The 27,899-nt window shown below is 42.6% G+C and overlaps 1 protein-coding gene across 2 annotated transcripts in view; it reads left to right on the forward strand.

Annotated features, from left to right (window-relative positions):
• Positions 1-27,899, forward strand: part of OSBPL10 (oxysterol binding protein like 10) — a 749,675-nt gene that overhangs the window by 457,383 nt on the left and 264,393 nt on the right. For both annotated transcript variants that reach the window (XM_075315242.1, XM_075315243.1), the window contains 2 exons: positions 3,350-3,557; positions 6,047-6,201. In XM_075315242.1, coding sequence (XP_075171357.1) covers positions 3,350-3,557; positions 6,047-6,201 — 363 coding nt within the window. The remainder of the gene's footprint in view (positions 1-3,349; positions 3,558-6,046; positions 6,202-27,899) is intronic.

Raw genomic sequence — 27,899 nt, forward strand, 5'->3', positions numbered from 1 at the left:
TTCTTCTCCAAACTTTTTTCTTCCCATCATTCTGGTACAGGTTGATGTTTGTCTCATCTGTCCATAGGATACTTTTCCAGAACTGAGCTGGCTTCATGAGGTGTTTTTCAGCAAATTTAACTCTGGCCTGTCTATTTTTGGAATTGATGAATGGTTTGCATCTAGATGTGAACCCTTTGTATTTACTTTCATGGAGTCTTCTCTTTACTGTTGACTTAGAGACAGATACACCTACTTCACTGAGAGTGTTCTGGACTTCAGTTGATGTTGTGAACGGGTTCTTCTTCACCAAAGAAAGTATGCGGTGATCATCCACCACTGTTGTCATCCGTGGACGCCCAGGCCTTTTTGAGTTCCCAAGCTCACCAGTCAATTCCTTTTTTTCTCAGAATGTACCCGACTGTTGATTTTGCTACTCCAAGTATGTCTGCTATCTCTCTGATGGATTGTTTCTTTTTTTTCAGCCTCAGGATGTTCTGCTTCACCTCAATTGAGAGTTCCTTAGACCGCATGTTGTCTGGTCACAGCAACAGCTTCCAAATGCAAAACCACACACCTGAAATCAACCCCAGACCTTTTAACTACTTCATTGATTACAGGTTAACGAGGGAGACGCCTTCAGAGTTAATTGCAGCCCTTAGAGTCTCTTGTCCAATTACTTTTGGTCCCTTGAAAAAGAGGAGGCTATGCATTACAGAGCTATGATTCCTAAACCCTTTCTCCGATTTGGATGTGAAAACTCTCATATTGCAGCTGGGAGTGTGCACTTTCAGCCCATATTATATATATAATTGTATTTCTGAACATGTTTTTGTAAACAGCTAAAATAACAAAACTTGTGTCACTGTCCAAATATTTCTGGCCCTGACTGTATGAAGATTGTGCCTAATCCATGCCCACGTGGCGTATTAGAACGCAGCGCATGTCACTTCTTTCGTGCGCTTTGCATGCAGCCCCCACTCTGTCTATGGGAGAGGCTGCATCCAGAGCGCATGAAATCGGCTTTTCAGTACGCACTGTTTCTGCAGCAATTTGAAGCGCACATGTGCTGTTTAAATCGCTGCAGGAATGCAACGTGGGCACATAGCCAAAAAGTTAAGAATTCTGGTAACCATGCTGTTTACAAGACTGGTGTGCAGATAGAAAATAGGTAGACATGTATAGCATGAAGTCACAGTCATGTAAAAGTAATATATATGTGTCACAGTAAGGCTGTGTTCACACACAGGGCATCTTTTGCTGCATTTTTGAGGTCACAAAGATGCACCAAAATGCATGAATTTTCTTCCCCCAGCAAAGTTTGAGATTTCTATTTTGCTGTCCACACTGGGCATCTTTTTTTTGGCTGCATCTTGGCTGCGTTTTTGAAGATGCAGCATGCCACTTCTTTTTGCGTTTTTCCAGCGTTTTTGAGCCCTCCAGTCAATAGATTTGACTTAAAACATGCATTGGGCAAAAATGCGGCGAAAACGCATATGTTTTTGCCGCGGGTGTGTTTTTTTTGGGCCCAAAACGCTGCATCTTTGTAGTTACAAATGTTGCCGCATGTGAACATAGCCTAAGACGTATGTGTCCAGGAATGATGATATGCATATAGTATTAAGCAGACCAATAATGCACCATTGTGTGCATCCATCATAATAAGCTTATGCTTTAATTGGCGTGTGCGTGATAAGACACGTCGGGGTGACTCCACGGAGGAAGCCACTGCCCATGAGGGAAGTCGCGTGAGCGCTAGTTTCCCAACTGGAGTCGGCAGTGGATTAGACATTAATGGCTGTCTGTAGAGTTATTTAGAGGGCACCAAATTTACACTGTTATACATCTGTACACTGACTACTTTATGTTGTATCAAAGTGTCATCTTAACTATTGTCCCATGAAAAGATCTAATAAATATTTACAGAACTGTGAGGGGTGTACTCACTTTTGTAATACTGTACATACACTGAACAGCAGCAATTTCAGTCTAGTTATGTTTTTTTTTTGATTGCTGAAGCATTGATTATGTAGAATATTTTAGATTCATTGATTTATTATTTTTTTTATTTAAACTCCTTTTATTGAAGATTATACAACATAAGGTTATAGCACAGAACAAAAGAACAAACAGCATTTCTCGTCTCTCATTAATATCTGGAAAAGTTAACCTTGCCCTTAGCGTACCAAGATTTATAGAATTTTCAATCCTTTCTTGCCAGTTGTATATATAAAAATATATGTATCATTTGTACAATATAAAGGAATACTTTTGTATAGGGTATTAACCAGTTGGTATTGTCCTACGAAGACGACCAACTTTTATTAATGCCCCAACTGACTTGACCGCTTATCAGTAGTTGTTCAGTAGGTGAATATGTATGTTATTTCTTTTTAAAAACCACCATGGGCCCTTGTTTAAAGACTGAGCAATCCCTTTAAGAGGATGTGCCCACGATCAGGACTTGCTGCAGGAGACCGCAGCTGCTTGTAGCCATGATCAGGGTTCACTGCGCTGCGGTCTCTCGCTTGTGTTCTCCCTACGGAAGACTCATGCGGAAAAACAAGCATAATGGGCACGGGATTTCAAGAAATCACGTCCACTATGCTTGTACTGTACAACGCTGTGTTTTGCATGCAGCTGAAGCAAGCTGCATCCAAAACGCAGCAAACACTTATCGTGAGCACATACCCTAAAACAAATGTATATATAGAAATTGAACCATTGTTTTAAACAGGTTTTTGTGTTATATGTATCTTTAAGAATGTGTTCTGGGGTAACCCATATAAATGGAACATATGAATGTGATGTTTTGGTATATACATAGTTTATTTTGTCTATGTTCGTAAATTGTAGTGAAGCCTAATTATGAGGATTTCCTTCCAGTTCTGCTGCGTGTACCCGGAGCGTTGCGATTCAGAACCAGTACCATATCTGAAAAATTATGGGTAACATTTTTAGGGTCTTTGCGCACTGGGAAAATGTGTTCCTTAAGTAAAATTTCCACCCTCTGGCAGAATTTCGCACCCCCAGCAAAAAACACACCCAAAATCCGCATGCGGTTTTACCGCGGTTTGGTGCGGTTTTACTGCGGAATGGTCCCTGCGGTTTTAATCTATTATATAAAGGCAAAACTGCAGGTACCAGCTGAAAAGTGACATGCTGTTTCTTTTTGTGCAGAAATTCTGCAGCAAAACCTGTATGGGGAAAAAAACGCAGTGTGTGCACAGCATTTTGAATTTCTCATAGAAAAAAAATAGAATAAAATATCTTTAGTCTGTCTTTATGAGAACTGCATAGTTTACTATTGTGATTTTCCACTTTTTTCTTTTATTAATTCGAATATATCTGCTCTTTTATATTTATACAGGTAATGGCCGAAGTGGAGGGGCAGCAGAAGAATCTGGTACATGCAATTGAATCTCTTTCAGGCTCAGGCCCCCTTTCTGCCTTGGATCAGGATTTTCTCCTCCTGAAAGCTACCTCAGCTGCCACCCTCAGCTGCCTTGGCGAATGCCTCCATTTACTACAGCAGAGTGTCTATCAGGCTGGACAGAACAACAAGCCGGTCATGTCAGGTGAGAGTTTCACACTTAGAACTTGTGGAGATGTTATACAATCTAAGGCCTGCGACACACATCCGTGCCGCCGGCACGTGTTTGTCATTTTTTACACGTACCGGCGGCACGGAGACACGTACAGCAATGCTACCCTATGGTAGCAGGCACACACACGTAAAACCACACGGAACGTGTGTCCGTGTGCGTTTGTACGTGTGCATTTTTCAAAGCGCTGACATGTCCGTTTTTTCTCCAGCAGCACGGGTGTCACACGGCCCGCACCCGTACTACACGGGTGTAGTGTGGATGCGGTCCCGTGTGACACACGCCGGAGAAAACACACATGTCAGTGAAAAAAAAAACAAACATTAACTCACCTTCTCCTGCCTTCCTGTCTCTGCCGCTGCTGCATCTTGCTGCCAACCGCCGCTCATTAATCTCATAGAATATTCACTTCACTGCCTGGCAGCAGCAGCAGCGGGGAGACGGGAGGGCTGGAGCCCGAGGATCAGCACCACAGACAGCAGCGCGGACATCAGGAAGGACCAGGTGAGTATGATAATTACCGGTTCTACGTGTGCTATCGCGGATAGCACACGTAGAACACACGTGTCCCGCACGTACCAGAGACACGTACTTACCTGCACGCAACACGCAGGGAAAATACGTGTCTCTCGGCACGTGCGTGATTTTCACGTGAATGTGGCAGAGGCCTAAAATGGTTGAGTCTCTTGTACATTAAGTTTAGCATTCACATACGGTAGTTATTCTCTGTTGTGGCTGATAGAGTAGGTGCTGATTAGAGGACCACACACAGATGTGTCCTTTCTAGACTTTGCTCTTGGCACAATGTATCCCAAGCGATGTGAGGTGACAGGTTTCCAAACAACTATGAGTTAATGATTTTCCATCAGATGAGGGTAGTGTTGTATAATTCTACATATGGCCACCTAGGTGTAATGGGAATTGCAACTTGCCGACGGTTTTGCTAGTATGTTGCCGTAATGTATTGGGTTATCTTCATGGTAATTTAAAGGCCCCATTGAAGTTGTCGAAAGGTAAAAGTGAACAAGTGTATTATCATGTCCCTATTACCTAGGGACGAGTGTAGAATACTAACATATGCTGTCCAAGTAGAGCACACTGACCAATGTAATTCATATTGGGCCATTCAGATGAGCTTGTCACTCGGAGTGATGCAGCATACACTATTCTCTTCCGAATCTCAGATGACATTGACCCATTCAAAAGAATCTTTATTCCGTCCAGACAGATGCTGTCTTTCATTATATTATGTGCTGATTACCAAGATGATCCCTTGGATTTTTGACTTGCGTCCATTTTCCTTATGAAGGATTCCAACTGAGGTGCTGCAAACAACCTGTTTTTTGCTTATTGACCCATTTAAGACTATATGTGAGAAAAAAAAATAAAAAATCGGATGCTATATGAAATATACATATGGCCTCTAATTTTTATGGATACATTGCCATTATTAATGTAGTAAACTGTAGTTTTATATACATTTTGAAATATTGACATATATAATATGCTATACAGATGACAATACAGGTGTAAATAAGATGATTTATCATATGCTCATGTGACCTGGCCCTATGGACAGTGGTTTTCCGAATTAGACATTGTACTTTCAGTTTTTTTACATTTCTTATATATCAGCCTAATTTACAGAAAAATAAACTCATAAGCTTTTATTTCAGAAATTTCTGCATCTCCTGTAGTATTTAAAAGGGTGCTTCACTACTCTTCAATAGTGGCCACATCCCTTTAAAACTGATAGGGAAGGCTTTTTCTAAATACTTGTTCAGCCATTTCTGCCTCTGAGTGGCGCTATCGCGGACTGCTCATCCCCATGAAGTAACCTCCGTGCTCTGTGACCTGTGAGATCTGGTGATGTCACGCCAACTTCCAGATGACCTGTCATCACCGAGGCTGGCCCCAGTCTCCCGGTCTTCCTGAGTGACTGGGTTGTGGGAAACGTTTCACCAGTGATCACAGCCCAGTGTCACAGCCCAGTATTTCTTTCACTGCAGAGCTCCGCAAGCAGGAGCGATGCTGGGCTGTGATGAGCAGTGAAACGCCGCCCACAGCCCAGTCACTCAGGGAGACTGGGGCCCGCCTCTGTGATGTCGGGTTAACTGGAAGTTGTCGTGACATCACCGGACATCAGAGGTCACAAAGCCCAGGTGTCACCTGATGGGGATGAGCAGACTGCAACAGCGCCGCTCAAGGCAGAATTGGCTGAACAAGGTATTTAGAAAAAGCCTTCCTTATGAGTTTTACAGATATGTGGCCACCATGCTGAGTAGTGAACCATTTCTTTAATATTACCCATAAACTTATTTATATCTGTGTTATGAGCACCCAGGTTTTTTTTTTTTTTACAATGAAGAACGCTCAGTCACACCTAGGACATTGGCCACTTGTAACGTGATATAAACGTACCTTATATTTGTATGTATCACATATGGATTTTGCATTTTTAGAAAGCATTCTGGGATGGCAAGGACCAAAGTCCCATTCTACAGAAAATCTAAAAAATGGAAGCTTTAGCTCTCTGCCAACTGCTACTGCCAACCTTACATGGCCAATACTGCCAAGCATGCCTAAAGACTATCAAATTCTAGATCAAGATATTGAGGTAAGTTTATCAGCTTTGCTATGTATAAAGGGAAATATATATATATATATATATATATATATATATATATATATATATATATATAATTTTATTTATTTATAGAGCACCATTGATTCCATGGTGCTGTACATGAGAAGGGGGTTACATACAGTATACATATACAAGTTTCAATAGTCAGACTAGTACAGAGGGAAGAGGGCCATGCCCTTGCGGGCTTACATTCTAAAGGATTTTGGGGAGTAGACAGTAGGTGGGGTGTAGGATGGACGGCAGCTCCGCCAAGAAGCAGAACTTTGGAACAGGGACATAGAAAAAAAGTGATCAGTGCTGCAGAAGAAATTGAAGGACATTCCGCACTCAGTTTCAATAATAAAAAAAATGTGAAAGATCCTCTGTGAATCTGCTGTATTCCACCTTATACATAGCTTATCACCAGCCAGAGCAGATTTCAGCTGATAGGTGGGGTGCAGGTGTCAGACCCCCCCCCACTCATCTCAAACTGATGACCTTTCAAGTCTTTGGCAATCTCTTAAATTCCTTTTAGGTACAACACAGAAAATAGAAGAATGAAATAACAATGTATTTCATAGCTCCGCAGCGAATCAGTCACATATTTATGAAAATATATGCCGTCTTGATTATCACTGTATTTTGTAATGGAAACCAGGGAAGTGAACACTGACCTCAGGTAATTGACCTGCTGGAGTCAGTGTCATGCTTTCTGAATTCCGAATAGCTGATTACATAGGAGAATAGATTGTTTTGTAAAATGTTTGGCTTATAGCAGTATGTCCTTTCCATTCTAAATAGCATAAATCATTTTAAAACGACTGAATGTAGTGTAAATGAGTACTTTTAACTTTTTTGCATTTGCTGACGTGCTTTGTGCATAAATGTGCATATTTAGAGGCTGACATTCAATCAATAACAGTTGAGTTTTTGTGGATTTTTCAGAAAGGTCCTGTAGTCTGAGCTGAATAACTTTTATATGTTATGCTGATAGGCTTTAAGCTTTATTCTGACACCTTGGCCGCCACTGTATTCCCCACCTATTGACATTATTATATGGTTGGTTTCTGTTACACTATGCCTAAGTGCAGAAATTCTTACACTGGATATGTTCTGTCTTCTCATAATGCCTATGCAGTACAATCTGTGGGTACATACATCAGGGATTCACTGTCTAACACACTGGCAACCTGTCAAGCCAACAGCTCTGTGAGGTGAGCTACAGCTGTAGGTGTGTGAAAAAGTTTTACTGCAATGTCCCCCACTGGCTATATGAGATAAAAGCTAATGAAGAATTAGTTGTAATCAAGCAGAGCTCTGCAGCTGAACTGAAGGCCTGTGAAAGGACAACTTCAGATGTGTTTGTAATGGGACAGAGCTTAGCGCTGTGTGGCACCCCTGAGGTTTCAGTCGCCACAGAGTATTGCATCTGTCCTAAGGTGTAATGCTTATCCTGGGTAAGAGGCAGTTAATCGCTGGTGCTTGGAGCTTACACAATACACTTACATAAACACATAGTAAGTGAGCCTGCAGTTACTTTACTCAGGAAGCCAGGCTGGGAAATTCCCCGGCAGGATGAGTCATCAAAAAGGTGGGGGCTGCCTGGGAAATGAGCTAAAACACTTAGTTTCACTTTAGAGGGAGTTTGACCTCAGAACAGTTTTGGAGCAGAAGGGAGCAGACAGCCTTAGGAGAGCAGAGTTTAGCAGACTGGTCCTGGGGACAGGAAGCTGGAGGAATTAGTCCCAGGACCAGGGGCCATGACACCGCACTGAGTTTCCACAGGAAAGATTGAGAGAGAAACAGGAGATGGCCGAGTGGAGCTGTGGAACAGAGGAGTTCATACGGTAGCCGGAGGGTGAGCCCCAACATCCCCTTCGGGACTGGCGCCAATTAAGGCGCAGAGCCCTCGGTTAGGGGAACCTTCATGGACTCTAACGAATCTGCAGGGAAAGGGAATTTCACGTCCCATTGCCCACCACCAAATGTTTTGGGGCACAGCAGCAGATAGAGACAGGAGCCAAGGCCACTGTCGGATCCATAACAAGTTTCGTGCTGCCTGTGTACGGGACGGCAACTAAAGCCAAGGACACTGAGGTCCCCAAGTAGCTTCACGCCATAGGGATCAACACTACAAGGCACAAGGAGGAAGGTCTCACATGCTTCACAACACCGGAGGTGACCTCTGCTTCATCCGGGATCTGTTGGGGCCCATTGCGGCGATGACCGGTACTCTATGGGCGCAGCACACGAACTGTGAGTAAAACACCTAGAACCGCAGTCCCTGTGTGAGACTGATTTGCTGGCGCTGCCGCCCCACGCTTCGGCACCAGCGGCCCTTCCACCGTCCTCCCCGGGGCTCGCTCCACCTGTGGGAAGCTGGACTATCTGGGCTGCGGTAACATCAGCCCCAGAGGAGAGCGACATCAGTGGCGGCTAATCTTTGACCGCGCACCACGGTTGGCGCTGCAAAGTAAACCCCCATCCCCCCTTTTGACTCTTTCTTTGCCTGTAGCCGACGGGGTCATAGAGCCATGGCCATTCACAGCAACCCCACAAAACCACTGGCCCGGTGATGAGTTATGCTCTGCAGGTCCCGTGGGGTTCTACAGCTGCAGTACTGTATTAGTTATAATCACACTTGGCTCTGCAGTGAGGTCAGAGGAGCAGACTGTCAGAAATAAGCTCCGGGGCAGAGTATTGCAAAGACCTATGTCCAGCCTGCAGAACTTAAATGGAACCTGTCGTGTTGTTTTATTTATTTTTTTTTTTACATTAAACCGCCCCTGTGTTTTAAATGATGCAGTATACATCACTAACATGTTTTTTTTAATTCCATGTATTTGTCTTAAGAAAAAGGAAAAAAAAAGGAAGACTTTATATGCTTAAGTGAATGCAGTGCATACCTTACGTTTCAGTCATAGGGGGCGGCATTTTTGCTGGGTTAAGTCACTGTCACTTAAGTTTAGGCACAATTCTTTTTTTAAACTTGGTCACACCCCACCACCATTTCTCCTCTGCTGAGCTTCACCTGTTACGGTCACATAGTCGTGACATCGCCACAGGTCATTCACCAAAACAAATCCCCTCCTGATCACCACAGGTCCTTCACCACCACTTCTCTTCTGAGCTCCGACCATTACAGTCTCATGGTCATAAAATCACCGGAGCTCAGCATTGGAGAAGTCAGAGTGAAGGACCTTTGGTGATGTCACGACCATGTGATTTGTAATGGCCGGAGCTTAGCAGAGAAGTGGTGAAGGACCTGTGGGGATGTCACGGCAATGTGACCATAATGAGCAGAGCTCAACAGAGAAAGGACCTGTGGTGTAATCAATTACAATGCTGGGGGCGTTAATAAGTTAATAAAAGAATTTTGCCTGAACATGAGTGACCGTGACTGAACCAAGCAAAAGTGCCAACCCTATGACTAAAACCTAAGGTATGTACTGCATTCACCAAAGCATACAAAGTCTTTCTTTTTTTTTAAGTTAAATAAATGGAAGTATTTTTTTTAAAACCATGTCAGCGATGCACATTGCATCATTTAAAACACATTAGGGGTGGTTTAATATAAAAAATAAAACTACATGACAGGTTCGCTTTTACAGCTCATTTACATATTAAGAAAAATGTGTATTTCTCTGACAGGTATAATTTATTTCAACATTCTATGACTTGCATACCCATATAGATGGCTTAGAAGGGTTGAACCTACTGACAGGTTCCCTTTAAACTCTTGTATAGGTTTAATAATGCATAAGGAGAAGATTAAATTACAATATATACTACTCCTGACTACCCATGTTATATATTATATGCATACATCAGCACCACAGACAGTTACTATGAAAACTAGTGGGTTAAAACCTACAAATAATTGGCGTAATGCTTCATAGCCCTGTGGGCAATTTATTTTCTTAAGGGGCGACATAAGACTGTTACGGTTGTGAACCTACCAGATGTACTTGTATGCGTACTGTTGTTTTAGAAGAATTTTTGTTACTTAATATTGAGCAGAATTAAGAATATTGTCTTGCTCCTACTGCTAATACATGTTACAGTAGGGCTTATTATAACCTCTACTCTTACCTGAAGCAGCAGATCAACACCATATAATTTACTGCATTTTATAAAGTTTATATAAAGCAATAAATGTTATTGATTCTGCTATTCAGCCCTTGAACCTACAGTGCTGGCCAAAAGTATTGGCACCCCTGCAATTCTGTCAGATAATACTCAGTTTCTTCCTGAAAATGATTGCAATCACAAATTCTTTGGTATTATCTTCATTTAATTTGTCTTCAATGAAAAGAAAAAAAAATTGTCATAAAGCCAATTTGGATATAATTCCACACCAAACATAAAAAAGGGGGTGGACAAAAGTATTGACACTGTTTGAAAAATCATATGATGCTTCTCTAATTTGTGTAATTAACAGCACCTGTAACTTACCTGTGGCACCTAACAGGTGTTGGCAATAACTAAATCACACTTGCAGCCAGTTGACATGGATTAAAGTTGACTCAACCTCTGTCCTGTGTCCTTGTGTGTACCACATTGAGCATGGAGAAAAGAAAGAAGACCAAGAACTGTCTTAGGACTTGAGAATCCAAATTGTGAGGAAGCATGAGCGATCTCAAGGCTACAAGTCAATCTCCAAAGATCTGAAAGTTCCTGTGTCTATGGTGCGCAGTGTCATCAAGAAGTTTAAAGTCCATGGCACTGTGGCTAACCTCCCTAGATGTGGAGGAAAAGAAAAATTGACGAGAGATTTCAACGTAAGATTGTGCGGATGGTGGATAAAGAACCTCGACTAACATCCAAACAAGTTCAAGCTGCCCTGCAGTCCGAGGGTACAACAGTGTCAACCCGTACTATCCGTCGGCGTCTGAATGAAAAGGTACTGTATGGTAGGATACCCAGGAAGACCCCACTTCTTACCCCGAGACATAAAAAAGCCAGGCTGGAGTTTGCCAAAACTTACCTGAGAAAGCCTAAAACGTTTTGGAAGAATGTTCTCTGGTCAGATGAGACAAAAGTAGAGCTTTTTAGAAAAAGCCATCAACATAGAGTTTACAGGAAAAAAAAAAGAGGCATTCAAAGAAAAGAACACGGTCCCGACAGTCAAACATGGCGGAGGTTCCCTGATGTTTTGGGGTTGCTTTGCTGCCTCTGGCACTTGGTTGCTTGACTGTGTGCATAGCATTATGAAGTCTGAAGACTACCAACAAATTTTGCAGTATAATGTAGGGCCCAGTGTGAGAAAACTGGGTCTTCCTCAGAGGTCATGGGCCTTCCAGCAGGACAATGACCCAAAATACACTTCAAAAAGCACTAGAAAATGGTTTGATAGAAAGCACTGGAGACTACTCAAGTGGCCAGCAATGAGTCCAGAAGACCTGAATCCCATAGAACACCTGTGGAGAGATCTCAAAATGGCAGTTTGGAGAAGGCCCCCTTCAAATCTCAGGGACCTGGAGCAGTTTGCCAAAGAAGAATGGTCTAAAATTCCAGCAGAGCATTGTAAGAAACTCATTGATGGTTACCGGAAGCGGTTGTTCGCAGTTATTTTGGCTAAAGGTTGTGCAACCAAGTATTAAGGGTGCCAATACTTTTGTCTGGCCCATTTTTGGAGTTTTGTGTGAAATGATCAATGATTTGATTTTTGTTTCATTCTCTTTTGTGTTTTTTCATTGCAAGCAAAATAAATGAAGATAATAATACCAAAGAATTTGTGATTGCAATCATTTTCAAGAAGAAACTGAGTATTATCTGACAGAATTGCAGGGGTGCCAATACTTTTGGCAAGAACTGTAGATCAATAGCTCCCAACACAGTATAATGCCCCCCAGTTTAACACAGTATGATGTCCCCAGATAGTATGATATCACCATGTAGTCCCTCAAACAGTAACTTGTCCCCACAAGGCCCCCTACGCAGTATGATGTCTTCACACAGCCACACTACACAGTATTGTCCCCGCAGACCCCCCTTTACACAGTATTGTGTTACCACAGTCCCTCTTTACACAGCATTAGGTCCCTTCACATCCCCCTTACAATGTATTATGTCCCCACTCAGCCCCTTTACACTGTATTGTATCCTCACACAGCCCCCTTAGACTGTATTGTGCCCCTGCTCCTCTCTGCTGAACTCTTTCCCTCACAGCTCTTGTCTGTGCTATGTACTGTGGCACAGCTGGCAGAATATAGTGAAGTCAATAATTTTAAATAGCAAAAACAGAGAGCGGCTACACACTGCTACAGTAAAAACGCTGGATCGTAATCACACATATCATATCGGCTTCAGTGATAATCCCCAGGGGTAGACAGGTAGTGCTCATTCTGACAAACAGTCCATGTCCAAATAAATCAGAAAAAAAGGATTGGCACTCACCTTATTAACAAACCACACTTTATTTCATATTCTTTAGGAATGGGTCAGCGGTAGTATGCAAACCTCACAAGGAAGACGGCCGTTTCGCGCCTGGTGATGCTTCCACAGGTCCTGGAAGCCAGGTGCGAAATGGCTGTCATCCTTGTGAGGCTTTTTTTTTTTTCTGAAGTCAATAATTTTGCCTTCTTAGCTTTGACGCACAGGCTAAATGATGGAACAGGGAGCAGTCCGTGAGCAGCGAGGATACATATACCAGTGAAAATGAGACATGAAGCAGTGGGTGGTCACGTGGTGCTAGACACTACTGCTTAAAGCCGTTTGGCGGTCTCTACCTGTGGGCAACACCGGAACTGACAAAGGGCCTCTTGTGGCCTGTGGGCTGTGCTTTGCCCACGTCCGCTCTAAAGGATAAGTAATCTACCACTGACGTAATTGTGCCACCCTCGGCAGACCTCTGATGTCACAGTGGAGGCTTTGAGTGGTTACACTCAAGTGGCTTTAAGTGTTGAGTGGCTTTTGTAAAGGGGGTTAACAATAATATTTAAAAAGGGAGAAAGAAAATAATTAAAGAAAATAAATAAAGATTTCGTAATGCCAGTTGGGATGTTCGGCAGTGGTATGGCTGGGCACTGCTGGAGGTCCCCAGGAATTAGGTGGTGATGCGCAGTGCCAGAAGATTGTCCTCTCACCCACCCCCCACCCCCCACCCCGCAACTAGGGCTGATTGCTGGGAATGTGTTAAGGTAGGGATAGTGCAGCAGGGAATAATTCAGCCAGAGACAGGACAGGGAGCTTTTACGTTTTTTTACTGGAGCTCTGCAGAATGTTTACCACAGCATCCAATGATGGTGGTTCTTGCCCTGATGAGAGTTGGCTTCTCTGCTGTATGTTGGTGGTGTACTCTTTCTCTGCTACTATTTCCCTACTTGGGAATAGGTATCATGATATCCTGGGATTTCCAAGACAAGATCAATCTGGATCTTTAATCCCTTCTGGTGAACAGGTGACTTGAATCCTAAAGGAAAACTCACTATTTCTTCTAGAAGTTTCCAAACTCGAATGTGCCACTGTGCTCCCAGGCAATTCACTGCTCCTTATAAATAGGCTAATAGCAGTCTACCAGTTTGCCACTGACCTTGAAAGTACTGGTGGCCTAGGGACTGATACCCTTCCAATGTATAGCTAGCCCTCCAGAGGTTTAAGCAGTTACCTCAGGACAGGATCATCTCCATGTTACACTCCTCTCTCACCTCACACTGGCTCTGACTAACTTTACCTCAGAACTAAGCTCCTCCCCTATCTCCTTCTAGGGCTCTCCCTCAAGTGTTGGTTTTATCTCAAGGAAACAGCCCTAGTAAGGGAGTGTAAGTAAATGTGTTTGTAGGAGAGAAAACCATATCTCATCAAAGCTAACAATACATGTTATACATATGGAAATGTACATGTAATTATTATCTGTGGCGACTAGGCACAGGACGCCACATAATACTAGCAAATCAGAAATACAAAATAGTAGTTAGAATATCAATACAGACCCTGTGATGATGAAACGCTGCTAGAGAGTGGGGGAAGCACAGCGGCACTGAAGATGGGCTCTTCCAGTGATCTGACCATCATCAGAGTGGTGCCATCCCTAAAGAATGAAGCCTAAAAATGGCCTGGACTCCTTTGCTAGGTTACTGGTTACGGTGAGACCACAGGGTGTCCAGTAACATTGGCAATGAGCTGTACAGTATAAAATGTAACACCTGTAGAATATAGACGATTTTTAATAACGAGTAAATTACAAAGTTGCTAGTTTCTACAAGCACAGGACAATTTAACTCATAACTTCAGACAACTTCTTTAATCCCTTTTGCACCAAGCACAATATTAATAGTGCAAAAAATTTATAAATATTGGCCAAGATGCAAGGCACTTTTGTCATCAAAAAGTTAAATACTAAATTGGCACAAAACATACACATTTTTTACAACAATTAAGCCACATACACCACAACTGTGAAGAAACCCTGAAAAAAAATGCAGAAACCCCCCCCCCACCACAAGCACATGCCTAATATACATGACAGAATAGGGAGTAAAAGCTGTTCTCTAGATACAGCGTATGTGCAGTATTTTAATCCAATAGTGAGACTTTATGCCACAACTCCATTAAAGCCCAATTTACACGCTGCGATCTCGCTAGCGAGATCGCTAGCGAGCGTACCCGCCCCCGTCAGTTGTGCGACACGGGCAAATCACTGTCCGTGGTGCACAACATCGCTTACACTCGTCACACGGACTTACCTGCCCTGAAACGTCGCTGTGGCCAGCGAACCGCCTTTTTCTAAGGTGAGCGGTTCATGCGGCGTCACAGTGACGTCACACGGCAGCCATCCAATAGAAGCGGAGGGACGGAGATGAGCGGTCGGAAGATCCCGCCCACTTCCTTCCTTCCTCATTGCCGGTGGACGCAGGTAAGGAGATGTTCGTCGCTCCTGCGGTGTCACACAGCGATGTGTGGTGCTGCAGGAACGAGGAACAACATCGTACCTGCAGCAGCCACGATATTATAAAAAGGAGCGACGTGTCCACGATCAACGATTTTTGTTGTTTTTGCCATCGTTGATCGTCGCTCCTTGGTGTCACACGCTGCGATGTCGCTAACGGCCCCGGATGTGCATCAGTAACAACGTGACCCCGACGATATATCGTTAGCGATGTCGCAGCGTGTAAAGCACCCTTTAGCCTATGTAATACAGAAACCATCGGTATATACCGTTCTTTTATCTGTCTAATATTTCAAATTATTTTTCTGATAGAATTCTTTAGACAGCGGTAATATTATTTTATTAACGCTCTTTGATTTTTGTTCCGTGGAACATCACACTTGGTTGGTTAATGAAATTTAATTCTAATTAGGAGGGAAAAAAACACAATTCATAACCGTATCAAGTGTTTGGGGCAAATTTACTTACCGACCGTAGAATGATTATTTACTTTGTATGCTCATAGTTTAATTTCTGTGATTATGCATCCTGAGAAAGAAGAGTGCACGGGAAGGTTACACTTCTAATTGCACCAGATGAATAGGGGTGGAGGTGCTTTGACTGTGATATGTTAGTAGTTTCGTAGTTTCACAACACTTACAGTAATGATATTCTGAACAGATAATTAGTTTTGATGTATTATTTATATATGTAAGGATTTCGGCTAAAAATAAAAAATGTTTCATTTGTTATGGAAACAATCTGCAATAAATAGGCAATCTGCATCTGACAGACAAGGTGATGGGGATTTATTTTAAAATGAAAAGTTAAAGGTTTTATTGTTAATAAAATCAGCATCTTCTCCCCTGAAGCAATGGTACCAGGTCTCGGCTATGGGGAATGCTGCCGCACTTTTACACTTAACATCACATGGCTTAGGCAATGTTAACATCTGTATCATTGATTCTGTTCATAACAGAAGCAACGGTGCTACATCCATTGTATGGTAGATCCCAATGGCGCTAGACATAAAATGCGGACCACTATGGGACCCCAGTGGACCCAATTATAAGTCTAATGGTTTATATTTTTCAGCACTCTTCTTGATTTTCTCAAATTTTATAGATCTGAGAGTGGAGCCTCCCAAAGCAGTGTGAATAGTCTTCCTTAAAGGAGTATTCCCATCTCTAAGATGCTATCCCAATATGAAGTAGGTATAATAATATTAGAAATGTAGTATAGCAATGTCTCTTATCTCGTGTGCAAGGCATTGCAGCTTAAGTATCCATGGTTACATCCATTGGTCGTAACCATAGATACCTAAACTGCAATGCCTTGCACATAAGGCGAGAGACTTTGCTATATCAGGAGAACAATTCTACATTTCTATTTGAAGGTATTAGCTAATATTATTATTACACCTACTACATATTGGGATAGGATCTTGGAACAGGGACTAACCCTTTAAGGGGAATCTGTCACCACTTGGACCTTTTTAAAGTCTTAATATGGGCATACAGGTTATAGACTGCTGAAAAAAAACATACAGTGGAACCTTGGTTAACGAGAACAATCCGTTCTGGGAGTGTGCTTGTTAACCAAGTTACTCGTTCAGCACAGCAAGATTTCCCATAGTAAATCATTGCAATGCAGACAATTCGTTCCACAACTTGTTAAATGTCCCATCCTGGTGCCCTATTGTGCCATTCCACACTTGTACAAACACGCACAAACACAGATTATGCTCACCTTACCTTCTGTTCCCTTGCCGGTTTCCTGGAACTTGCAGTTCGCCCGTACAAGAGGTGTATCGGGTAACCAAGGCGACCGATGCCGGACCTTCCGCACTCAGCGCGCTGACGTCAAAAGCAGGAGCCGCTTGCCTCTGATTGGCCAGAGCGCTGCCTTTTGAGTAGCGCCTGACAGGGGAACTTCCTCCCTCATCGCAATGGTTACCGGATACACATCCTGTGGAGGGAGGACCTTCCCCTGCCAGCCGCTATTCAAAGGCAGCGCGTTGGCCAATCAGAGGCAAGCGGCTCCTGCCTTTGACGTCAGCGCACTGGGAGCTGAAGGTCCGGCATCGGTCACCTTGGTTACCCGATACAAGCAAGTTCCAGGAAGCCGGCGAGGGAATGGAAGGTAAGGTAAGCATAATGTGTGTGCATGCATGGGTGCATGTTTTTTGTGTGTGTTTGTGTGTGCTTGTGTGTGTTTGTGTGGACTGCAAGAGCGGGTTAGAGTGCGGTGGATGTACAGAACCGTAAGTGTGTGCGGTGAGTATTTTGCTCGTACAGCAAAGCTTTCTCGTAAACCAAGTTACAAATTTACAGAAAGCTTTGCTCGTTAGGCGAAATACTCGCTAACTGGGTTACTCGTTAAGCGAGGTTCCACTGTAACTGTTTACCTCGTATCAGATGCCTTGTTGTTGAAATATCATCTTTTATCACTTAATGTAAATGAGCTCTTCCAGGCTATGGGGCAGATGCTGCTTGAAAGATAACTCTACCTCAAGAGATTTATTTTATATAGAAGGAACTTTACCAGTGTGACGGTTGCTCTCATTGCATTGCAGAGCTGTATGTGATTATAATGGACACTTCTACAGGTGCCTCGCCGCTTCAGTCTCCAGCTTGCAGGCAGACAGTGCTGCAATGAAGCAGAGCTCAGGGAGCTGCAAAAAATGTCTTTGCAAGTAGTCAAATTTAATTTCTCCTGTTCTGTGTTTACTTGTCTCACACTGGTAAACGTCTCTTTTATTTAAAAGTGGTTATGTGGATATGCCCCATCATAAGCCATGGACTTCCATAGCCCCCATCCTAGAAGTGCCCCCACAGTCCCCACCCTGGATGTGCCCCATCCATCCTTCCTACAATCCCCACCCACCATCCCCACAGCCCCAGCCCCTAATGTACACTTGCTTTGGCAAAACTAATTTGTATTTGGTCCTGCCAATAAAGCTTATTTGATTTGATTTGATTTGATTTGATTTGTATGGATGCGATCATTTTAAGGGATATCAATGTCACAAATATTTCAAGTCTCTATGGGAATATGAGAGAAGTGTTAGGCCCTAACATATCAGGAAAAACTTTGGAAGGGTGGGCAAGGCAGTTGGGAGATCAAGAGGGGGAGGACAAGATTTTGAAAGGTTGAATGGTGTTGAGGAAGATGATTGTGAATAAGAACTTAAGGGATACCCAATTCAGGATCATACATAGAGCTATCTATGGATTCAACATATTGAACGCTAGACATCCAGACAAATTGATGAGCTGTCCAAAATGTGGTGTTGAGACAACAGATTTATATCATGGGTTATGGCAGTGCGGGAGGATTGAAAGATTTTGGAAGCAAGTCCAGGGGGGTAGTGAGGAAAATCTGGAACAGAAACGTGGAGATGGATCCTATGGTTTGGGTATTTCACTATCCGCATCAGGAGGAGGGAGAGGAAGGGGGGGGGGGGGGGACAAGTTACCGAATCTTTCCATAATATAGCAATGATAAGTAAACGGGCAATCCTTCAAAAGTGGCTGATGAAGGAAATACCAACGAAAGAAGAACTGGTTAGTCAATTGAAAAAAAATTCTTATGTTGGAGAAGGTAGTGGTGGAGAGATAAAGAGGTAAAGAGAGGATGACAGGAAAAAGTTTTAGTAAATTGAGAAAGTTTATAAGTGTTATATGTTCAAGAGAAGAAATAAAACAAATAATGTCCACATTTGTGTCCACTGAATGGTACATGAAGGAAGATCTGTTAGGGTCCCTGGGCAAGCTGAAAGTATAGTTGGCTAGATTCTTGGTCGTGTCGCATGGAGAGGGGAGGGTGGGTGGGTGGGAAGGATAGTGTTTATAAGTAATGTTTGTTACAAGTTATGAAGGAATGCCGAAGGGGGGCAGCAGAGATTGAACAATGGAAATATACACTGACGAAGAAGGGAAAGGGGTACATTTGATGACCGTGATAGTTATTTGGTTGTTAAACTGTAGACTGTCATTTGATATTTTGATTTGTTAACCCCTGTTTTCTTCATTCTGTACCCTATTTTACCATTGCAAGAAAATAAATAAAAATTTGGCTTAAAAAAGTGGTAGAATTATCTTCCAGGCACCATTCACCCCGTAGCCTGGAAGAGCTCATTTATATAAAGTGATAAAAATGATTTTTCAACAACAAGGCATCTGATATGAGACATAAAGGTGGTATGACTTTTTCAGCTTTCTATAACCTGTATGCTCATATTAACAGTTTAAAAAGGTCAGAGTGGTGTCAGATTCCCTTTGAGTCAGAAATACATAGAGAATGTCAGATCACCTCTCAGTGGCCATCTACATTCTGTTACTGTCCAGCTATGGCAATTTGGTTTGAATTAATCCAAGAATTCTGAAATGTATTAAAATATTTTTACGTTTTAAAAAAACACAAAACGAAATATGTAAACATAATATACAAACATAATATACATTATGATCTATAAGGACAGCATTTGTTTTTTTAATTTTCTGATAATTTTGCCGCTTTTGATCTTTTTCCAATTTCAAGGATTTTTCCAAGACTAGAGATAAAACTGATTAAGGCTTGGTTCACATGTCCTATAATGATCCGCTTGCAATGGATCCTAATGAGATCTAATTATGGATCCGTTAACAGATTGTACAAAATGATCACTTTTTTTTAACCAATCCGCTAACGGATCCTTTATCATTTTATCTAGATAGATGGATAGGTGGAAAGAAGAGTTAGAATAGATGAATAGATAGACGGAGAGATAGCTAGATAGCTTTTACAGCAATTTAACAGAATTAAAAAATTCATAATTTTTTTTTTTTTATTAAGTGGGGGGACCTCATGTATTTTTTTTTTAATTATTTTTTAATTTTGCTAAATAGCTGTACAAGCTATCTAACGATCTTATTATGTATTTGAACTATTCTATCTCTCTAATCCCATCTTATCCCATCTTATCATATGTTATCCTATTCTGAGTAGCATTTACGGCCAACAGATCTGTTAACTGATAGGTGAACAGATGCTTTACTAACTGATCCGTTGCCCATAGACCCCCATTATTCTTTAATGGACCTGTTAGTGATTCATATTTGGATCTGCACAAGAAAAGTTCTGTATCCAGTACTGTTCATCCATCCAAAATAATGTCTGGCTGACTGATTGGCACCTAACGTATGACAAGTTTTGACTGATCCGTTAACGGATCCATTTTTTCCAGAATTTGAATTTTACAAACGGGTGCAAAATGAAAATGATTACAGGACGTGTGAACATAGCCTAAAGGCCGCTTTACACGCTGCGATATCATTACAGATATCGCTAGCGTGCGTACCCGCCCCTATCGTTTGTGCGTCATGGGTAAATCGCTGCCCGTGGCGCACAAAATCGCTCGGACCCGTCACACCACTTACCTGCCTAGCGACGTCGCTGTGACCGGCGAACCGCCTCCTTTCTAAGGGGGCGGTTTGTTCGGCGTCACAGCGACGTCACTAAGCGGCTGCCCAATAGAAGCGGAGGGGCGGAGATGAGCGGGCTGAACATCCCGCCCACCTCCTTCCTTCCTCCTTGCCCGCGGCCGCAGGTAAGGTGAGGTTCCTCATTCCTCCGGTGTTACACATAGCGATGTGTGCTGCCGCAGGAACGACTAACAACATCGTACCTACTGCAGCAACGATATTTGGGAATAGGGGAGCATGTCAATGATTCACGATTTTGAACGATCTTGCGACCATTTTCGATCGCACACAAGTGTCACATGGAACGACATCGCTGAAGCGTTCTGATGTGCGCCACGAATTCTGTGACCCCGACGACATCGCTTTAGCGATGTCGCTGTGTATAAAAGGGGCCTTAAGGCAGGAAGTGATGGTTTACAAGAGAACATTAGAAATGTTTCCACATTTATTAACAAAATGATATCTAGAGGAGTTTCTTTTATTCCTGAATGATTTCTCCCATCTTTAAGGCTAAGCTCACATGTCCTGTAATCATCCATTAGATCGGATCTTGCAGAGATCTGTGGCAAACAAGTGGTGCAAACAGAACTTTCTTGTTTGTCCTGAAAAAAAAATAGATTTTTGCAGGATTTTTTTTTACAATGCAGGTCTATGGAATACAGATCAGTTAACGGATTGCTATTTATCTTTTATTTGAAACTGATCCAGCAAGCAAAAAAACAGAACGTTTATGGAAGAAAAACAGACAGCTAACTAGCAATCAGTTAACGGATCCATTTTCTATAGACTCCAATGTTAAAAAAAACACGATCCTGCAAAAATCTATTTTTTTCCATAATGGACAAGAAAGTTCTGTCTGCACAACTTTTTTGCCAACTGATTGCTGCAGGATCCTTTCTAAAGGATGATTACTGGACATGTGAACTTAGTGTAAGGGCAGAGTCACACTTACGTATGACTCGCTCGAGTGCAATGCGAGAAAATCTTGTATTGCACTCGGCTTCATTTAAGACAATGCTACAGCTTACAACGGCAAGTTTTTCCTGGACTGAGGAAAAAATCACAGCATGCAGCGATTGTCTGTGGGTCTCGTATCACTTGCACCCATACAAGTCTATGGGTGAAAGAGAAACATCAGACTGCACTCGGATGACATCCAAGTGCAGTGTGATATATGCACAGGCTGACAATGGAGGAGATGGAGAGATTAATTCTTCCCTCTGTTCCACAGCTGTGATATGATTGCATCACAGCACCGCAGGAGGCTCACAGAACTGTGGGAGGTAGGATGATCACTTCACTGCGGGAGGCAGGAGACTTACTTCAGAGTGGGAGGCAGGAGGCTCAGTGCACCACCAGAGGCAGGAGGCTCACAGCACAGCGGGAGGCAGGAGGCTCACAGCAGTGGGAGGCATCTACAAAACCTTATGCTTCCTCTTCTTCTGTGGGACGGGAGCGCAGCGCATCTCACGCTTACCCCAACCACAAAGTACGTCCTCAGCAGGCTGACACAGGCCAGCTGGCTGAGGATCTGATGGTATGTGCATCACACATGGTGATTTAAAGGGCCAGCAGCCAACTAGACCACAGCTGCTGCCCAAGTACTGCAGTCCCTAGGAATGTGCCCAGGGGCCGCATAAAAAGTCATCGGAGGCAGCATATGGCCCGCGGGCCGGAGGTTCCCCACCCCTGGTCTACAGCAGGCTGCTCTCATATAAAGTAGCAAAAACCTGCTGACGGGCTCCGTTTAAAGCATGATCATGCAGAGAAGTTATATATCAACATAATCCAGAAACTGAGAGTCTTCTCTGGGAAAACGCTCATTTAAAATGGACTGCGGTAAAATTGAAAACTATTCTGTTATCAGATAAAACAAAATTTCAATTCTGTATAGAAATAAGGCCTAAGCCACAAGGCATGAAAATCGGTGCGAGTGGAGTGTGATAAAAAATCGCATTCCACTTGGACCAATATTAGCCTGTGTGTCAGCACACATGAGCGATTATTTTCTCAGCCCTAATCGGACTGAGAAAACAATCACAGCAGGCTGCGATTGTAATGCGAGACTCTTTCACTCGCACCCATTCCAGTGTATGGGGCAAGAGAAAAATCGCACTGCACTCGCGGAACACCGGTGTACCGCGAGTGCAGTGCGAGAATGGCAATAGCCTGCTACAGAGGCGAGAGGGAGCTAAATCCCTCCCTCCCCTCCTCAGTGCCAGCACGCCCCCACACCTGAGGTCCGCTCGCACGGTCAGACCTCAGTCGCAGGGACACTCGCATGACACTCGGTTCTGCGGTACTGCCAGCGTGAGTCGAGTGTTATGCGAGGGGATTGCAGTAATCCCGTGTGGCCCCAGCCTAATGGACAGTGTGTACTGCAAACTTTACAGGGAAAGGACCATCCAGCTTGTTATCAGTGCAGAATTCAAAAGCCTTCATCTCTAAGAGTATGGTGTTGCATTAGTGCCTGTGGCATGGGCAGCATACACATCTTGAAAGGCGCAATCAATGTTGAGCACTATATAGAGGTTATGAAACAACATATGCTTCCATTTAGACAAAGGCAATTGCAGGGAAAAGACTTGCATATTTCAGGAAGACCTTTCTAAAACACATGCTAAACTTTCACCTTCTGATCTGCGTTCTATGTTTAGCTGTGAATATAATATGGCGCTAAGATTTCCAAATCAATTGCATTCTTGTGTTCTTTACGTTTTGTACAGAGTCCAAACATTGTTTTGGTATTGGGGTTCTACAGTCTTTTATTTAGAGATTGTGTGAAATAAATAACTGAGTAGTTTTTCATATTCCTAATAATGCACTGTAATTATCGTTATATAAGCACAACACGTAATTGTATTAACATTGCTCTATTTTCACAGGCAAAGCTAAAATCCCTAAATAAGCCATGTATTTTTAATTAAACTGCAGAACAAATATTCTTTCTATATTTAATTTAGAAAAGTGTTGCTTAGTTTTATTCATTTTGGCGTCAAGACATAATTATCTTTCTTATGTATGGATAATTTTATATGTATTAGGGACAGATTTAATGTTCATAACGCTGCACATTTTTACCATCCTTTAAAGATTATCTTGAAAGAGAACCTGTCAGCAGCATTTTACTAAGTACAGATAGGGCCATATTGGTGCTGTCATACTGACTAAAATGATACATGAGGTGAAGAAATCCGTTTTGTGCATTTTCTTCAATCTGTGTTTGAAGTTTTCTTCTATTCTTATCTTCGTGCATCAGGGCCGGTCTGTGGGGAGGGACTGTGGGTGGTTCTTCAGCTCTTTTACGGCACTCCGCTGCCTCTGGGTGTCTTTTAGTCTTCCTTATTTAAAATTTGCGCTGGCACTATCCTATCTGCAGGTGTCGCTTACACAGATTGCTCTCATGATGGCTTTAGTACAATTTTCCTAAAGACTTCCAAGAGATCAATCTGCACTAGTTCCACCTGTAGCTAGGATGGCGCCAATGCGAAATTTAAAAAATAAAGAAGAAAAGACACCCAGTGGCAGTTGAAGGACTGGGGGTAGAGCTGAAGACCTATCCACTATTGCTACCCCAATGCACGAAGAAAACATCAACCGTAGATTAAATAAAATACACAAAATGTATTTCTTCACCTCAGGTTTCATTTTTATCAGTAGAACAGCGCCGATATGGCCCTGTTTGTAGTTTACTTAGTAAAATGCTTCTGACAGGTTCTCTTTAAGTGTCTGCTTAATATGCTCTTATACCAGAACGCTACAAGATATAGGCCCTGATTCATTAAGAGTAGAGATGTGTGGACCCGAACTTTAAAGTTTGGTGTTCGTACTGAACACGGACTTTAGAGAATAATCCGTATTAGAGTACAGTGTTTGGGTGCTTTACGTATGCAAACCACTCAAGCGAGCATCGCTGTGCTCCGGTACACTTGGCCCTGTGCGCACCACTTGCAGTGTTTGAATGGCTGGCTATGGGAGACAAATCAGCATTATCGGATGTAGTGTATAAAAAAAAAAACAACAATGTGTTGGAGGAACTGTGGTAGTCTAGGCACTCTATTGCATATTTTTTGGGACTGTCCGGTGCTGCAGAATTTTTGGAAAGAGGTCTCTAACTTGGTTAATGATGTCACCCATTCAAATTTAATATTAACTCCCCAATTGGTCATTCTTTCTCTGGATTCTGATTCTTTGGACCCAGTTTATAGGCATTTGGTTAACCATATTCTCCTAACAGCTAAATCTTTGATAGAGGCCTCATGGAGGAACCCCCTTCCCCAACCCTTACCGTTTGAACTAACTCATTAAACTTACATAATAAATTTGAAGAAAGATATGCTACTTTCAATAACTCGTTTTCTGGATACCACAAACAATGGCATCTTTGGAACAGCTACCAGCAAGGTTTATCGTAATTTCTAAACTGTTTATGTTTTTCATGTATTTTGGTCGGCTCGCTCCCCATGCCTGAAAGAAATCTCCTCCTCCATCCATTTGATTGCTTCAAACTTTTGGTCTTTATTTGCCAAAGTGGTTTCAGAAATTTTGTACATAGTTATTTGGGGGGTTTTTGTGTGGAATTGTTATCTTTATAAATAGCTATGATATTTTCTTTTCTTTTTAAGGATTCATATGATCTGATTCTCCTACTCCCTTGTTCCTCCCCATTCCCCTTCCTCCCCCCCTTTTTTTTTTTTGTCCCGTTTCCCTATTAAACTTTTGCAATCCTTCACATCCTAACTTACCCTTCTCTTCCTCCCTCCCTATCCATTCACAATTGTTTATTACTTCTTCTAAGAAATCATATGATGTATTACAAATTAATATGATGTTTTTGCATGACCTTTTCCATATATGTTATATAATCCCTAATAAAAATATTTTAAAAAAAACAAACAATCTGCCATCCCTCCCTCCCCTGGAAGTGTTCTGTTTATGGCTGGCCACAGTAAAGAGACAGATACATCCAAGGATGTATAAACACGTCCTTGGTTGTGAAGAAGTTAATCCTCTCTCCAGCGCTTTGGTTTCAGTCACGGATGCGGGGCCAGTGCTGGTTCAGTTACTGCGCTGCATATCGAGAGATGTGTCTGTAACGCAACCCCCACTCAAAGACGCTAATTCTAAAACTGAGCAGACAGTGCGGGGCGTGGTTACAGCCGTTTCTCTTGATACGCAGGTCAGTAACTGAACCGCCACAGCCTTAGTAAGTGAAACCGGTACGCTGCCGGGAGGAAAAAATTTAATTTCCTCCTGGCATCAGGGCTCAATATGCGGACAGGCTCCAAACGCTATTAACTTGACTTCATATCAGCAGATTATTAGCATTTTTATACGTTACAGGTTACCTTTTAATGGTGGTTGTACTGTACACCATTAATCTTTATCTTAAGAGCCTGAAAGACTTGGTCTCTAAAGGGTTCTTTACATGCTGCGACATCACTACTGATATATCGTCAGGGTCACGTCGTTAATGACGCACATCCGGCGCCGGTAGCGTCATCGCAGCATGTGACACCAAGGAGCGACGATCAACGATCGCACAATCGTTCAAAAACGGTGATCGTTGACACCGCTAGTTTCCTTAATATCGCTGCTGCCACTGGTACAATGTTGTTCGTCTCTCCAGCGGCATCACATATCGCTATGTGTGACACCGCAGGAGCGCCGAACATCTCCTTACCTGCGTCCACCGGCAATGCGGAAGGAAGGAGGTGGGCGGGATGTTACGTCCCGCTCATTTCCGCCCCTCCGCTTCTATTGGCCGGCCGCTTAGTGACGCTGCAATGACGTCGCTATGATGCCGAACGCACCTCCTTGAGGGAGGGATTGTTCGGCAGTCACAGCGACGTCGCTGACCAGGTAAGTGCGTGTGACGCTACCGTAGCGATAATGTTCGCTACGGCAGCGATCACAAAATTTCGCACGACGGGGGCGGGTGCTATCACGCTCGACATTGCTAGCTATCGCTAGCGATGTCGCAGCATGTAAAGCACCCTTAAGGGTCTGTGAACACAATATCTTTTAAATTCTATTAGTTTTTCAAGCAGAGATTGCTGCAAAAAAAAAATAATCCTTTGGGTTTTTTTTTTTTTTATTCCTGAAGTGTGTCATTTTTCTGTAATTTCCTGAGCGTTTGTCGAATTATTTTAGCTGCCGGCAATTTCTTTTTAGGGTTTTCCCATGGTTTTTGAGAAGTCTTTTTTACTGTCATTTTCCAGGTGTTTCTTTCGATCCTTTGGATAATGAAGAAATTGCTAGCATTTTTTTTCTTTTTTTATTAAAGTAAAAGCAATGGTAAAATGCTCCAAGAGGTGCCTGGGCTTGTTTTTACACGTTCTCATTGATTTGTATTGTAAAGTACGGAATGCTTTCGTGGAGAAAACACAAGAAGAATGAACATATCACTTCTTTTAACCATTTGGTGCTTTTAGGAATCTGAAAGCTGATAAAAGATGTTAAAAAGCCTGAAAATACGAACTGCAACTAATTTTTACATAGAAATGCATATATAATTGGTGGCATGGTGGCTCAGTGGTTAGCACTGCAGTCTTGCAGTGCTGGGGTTCTGGGTTCAAATCCCACCAAGGACATCATCTGCAAGGAGTTTGTATGTTCTCCCTGTGTTTGCGTGGGTTTTCTCCGGGTAGTCTGGTTTCCTCCCACACTCCAAAGACCTACATATAGGGAATTTAGATTGTGAGCCCCAATGGGGACAGTGTTGCTGATGTATGTAAAGCTCTTTGGAATATGTTAGTGCTATATAAAAATAAAGATTATTATTTATTACAATCGGTCTGAGTGTTTTCTCATAAGCTGTTCAGGCATAATCTGCTTGAAACAGATGTTGGGTGCATGTACTCTAAAGTTGATCAGAGAGCCATATGCTAAGTTGATTTATGAGTAAATCAAAGTTCATCTTTTAGCTGGTTATTAATTAGTTTAGAAGGAACTTCAGGACAAGATAGATATGTTTAGAGACTAGAGATGACTGGACCCGAACAGAAACTTTTCAAAAGAAAATCAGTGTTAGGGTTTGGCATTTGGGTGTTTTCCGCAAGCAAACCACTCGAGCATGCATCGTTGTGTTCAGGTATGCTCAGTGCTCGGCTCAGTTTGAATCGCTCTTGGGGAAAACTCAGCGTTATCAGATGTAGTGTGTGCAGAAAAAAAAAAAAACTCTGCCCTCCCTCTCCTGGAAGTGATCAGTTTATGGTTGTGTGTATGTGAATGGAGACCTAACTGCCCAATCAGTGAATTCAAATGAGTTTTGGGTCAAGTCCGGGTCCAGAAATAAACTGTATCTAAAGTCTGGCTGAACCTTACGAACCCGAACTCCACCCGGTCCACTTATC

The sequence above is a fragment of the Anomaloglossus baeobatrachus genome, chromosome 6 (genome assembly GCF_048569485.1).
Source record: "Anomaloglossus baeobatrachus isolate aAnoBae1 chromosome 6, aAnoBae1.hap1, whole genome shotgun sequence".
Taxonomy (NCBI): Eukaryota; Metazoa; Chordata; class Amphibia; order Anura; family Aromobatidae; genus Anomaloglossus; species Anomaloglossus baeobatrachus.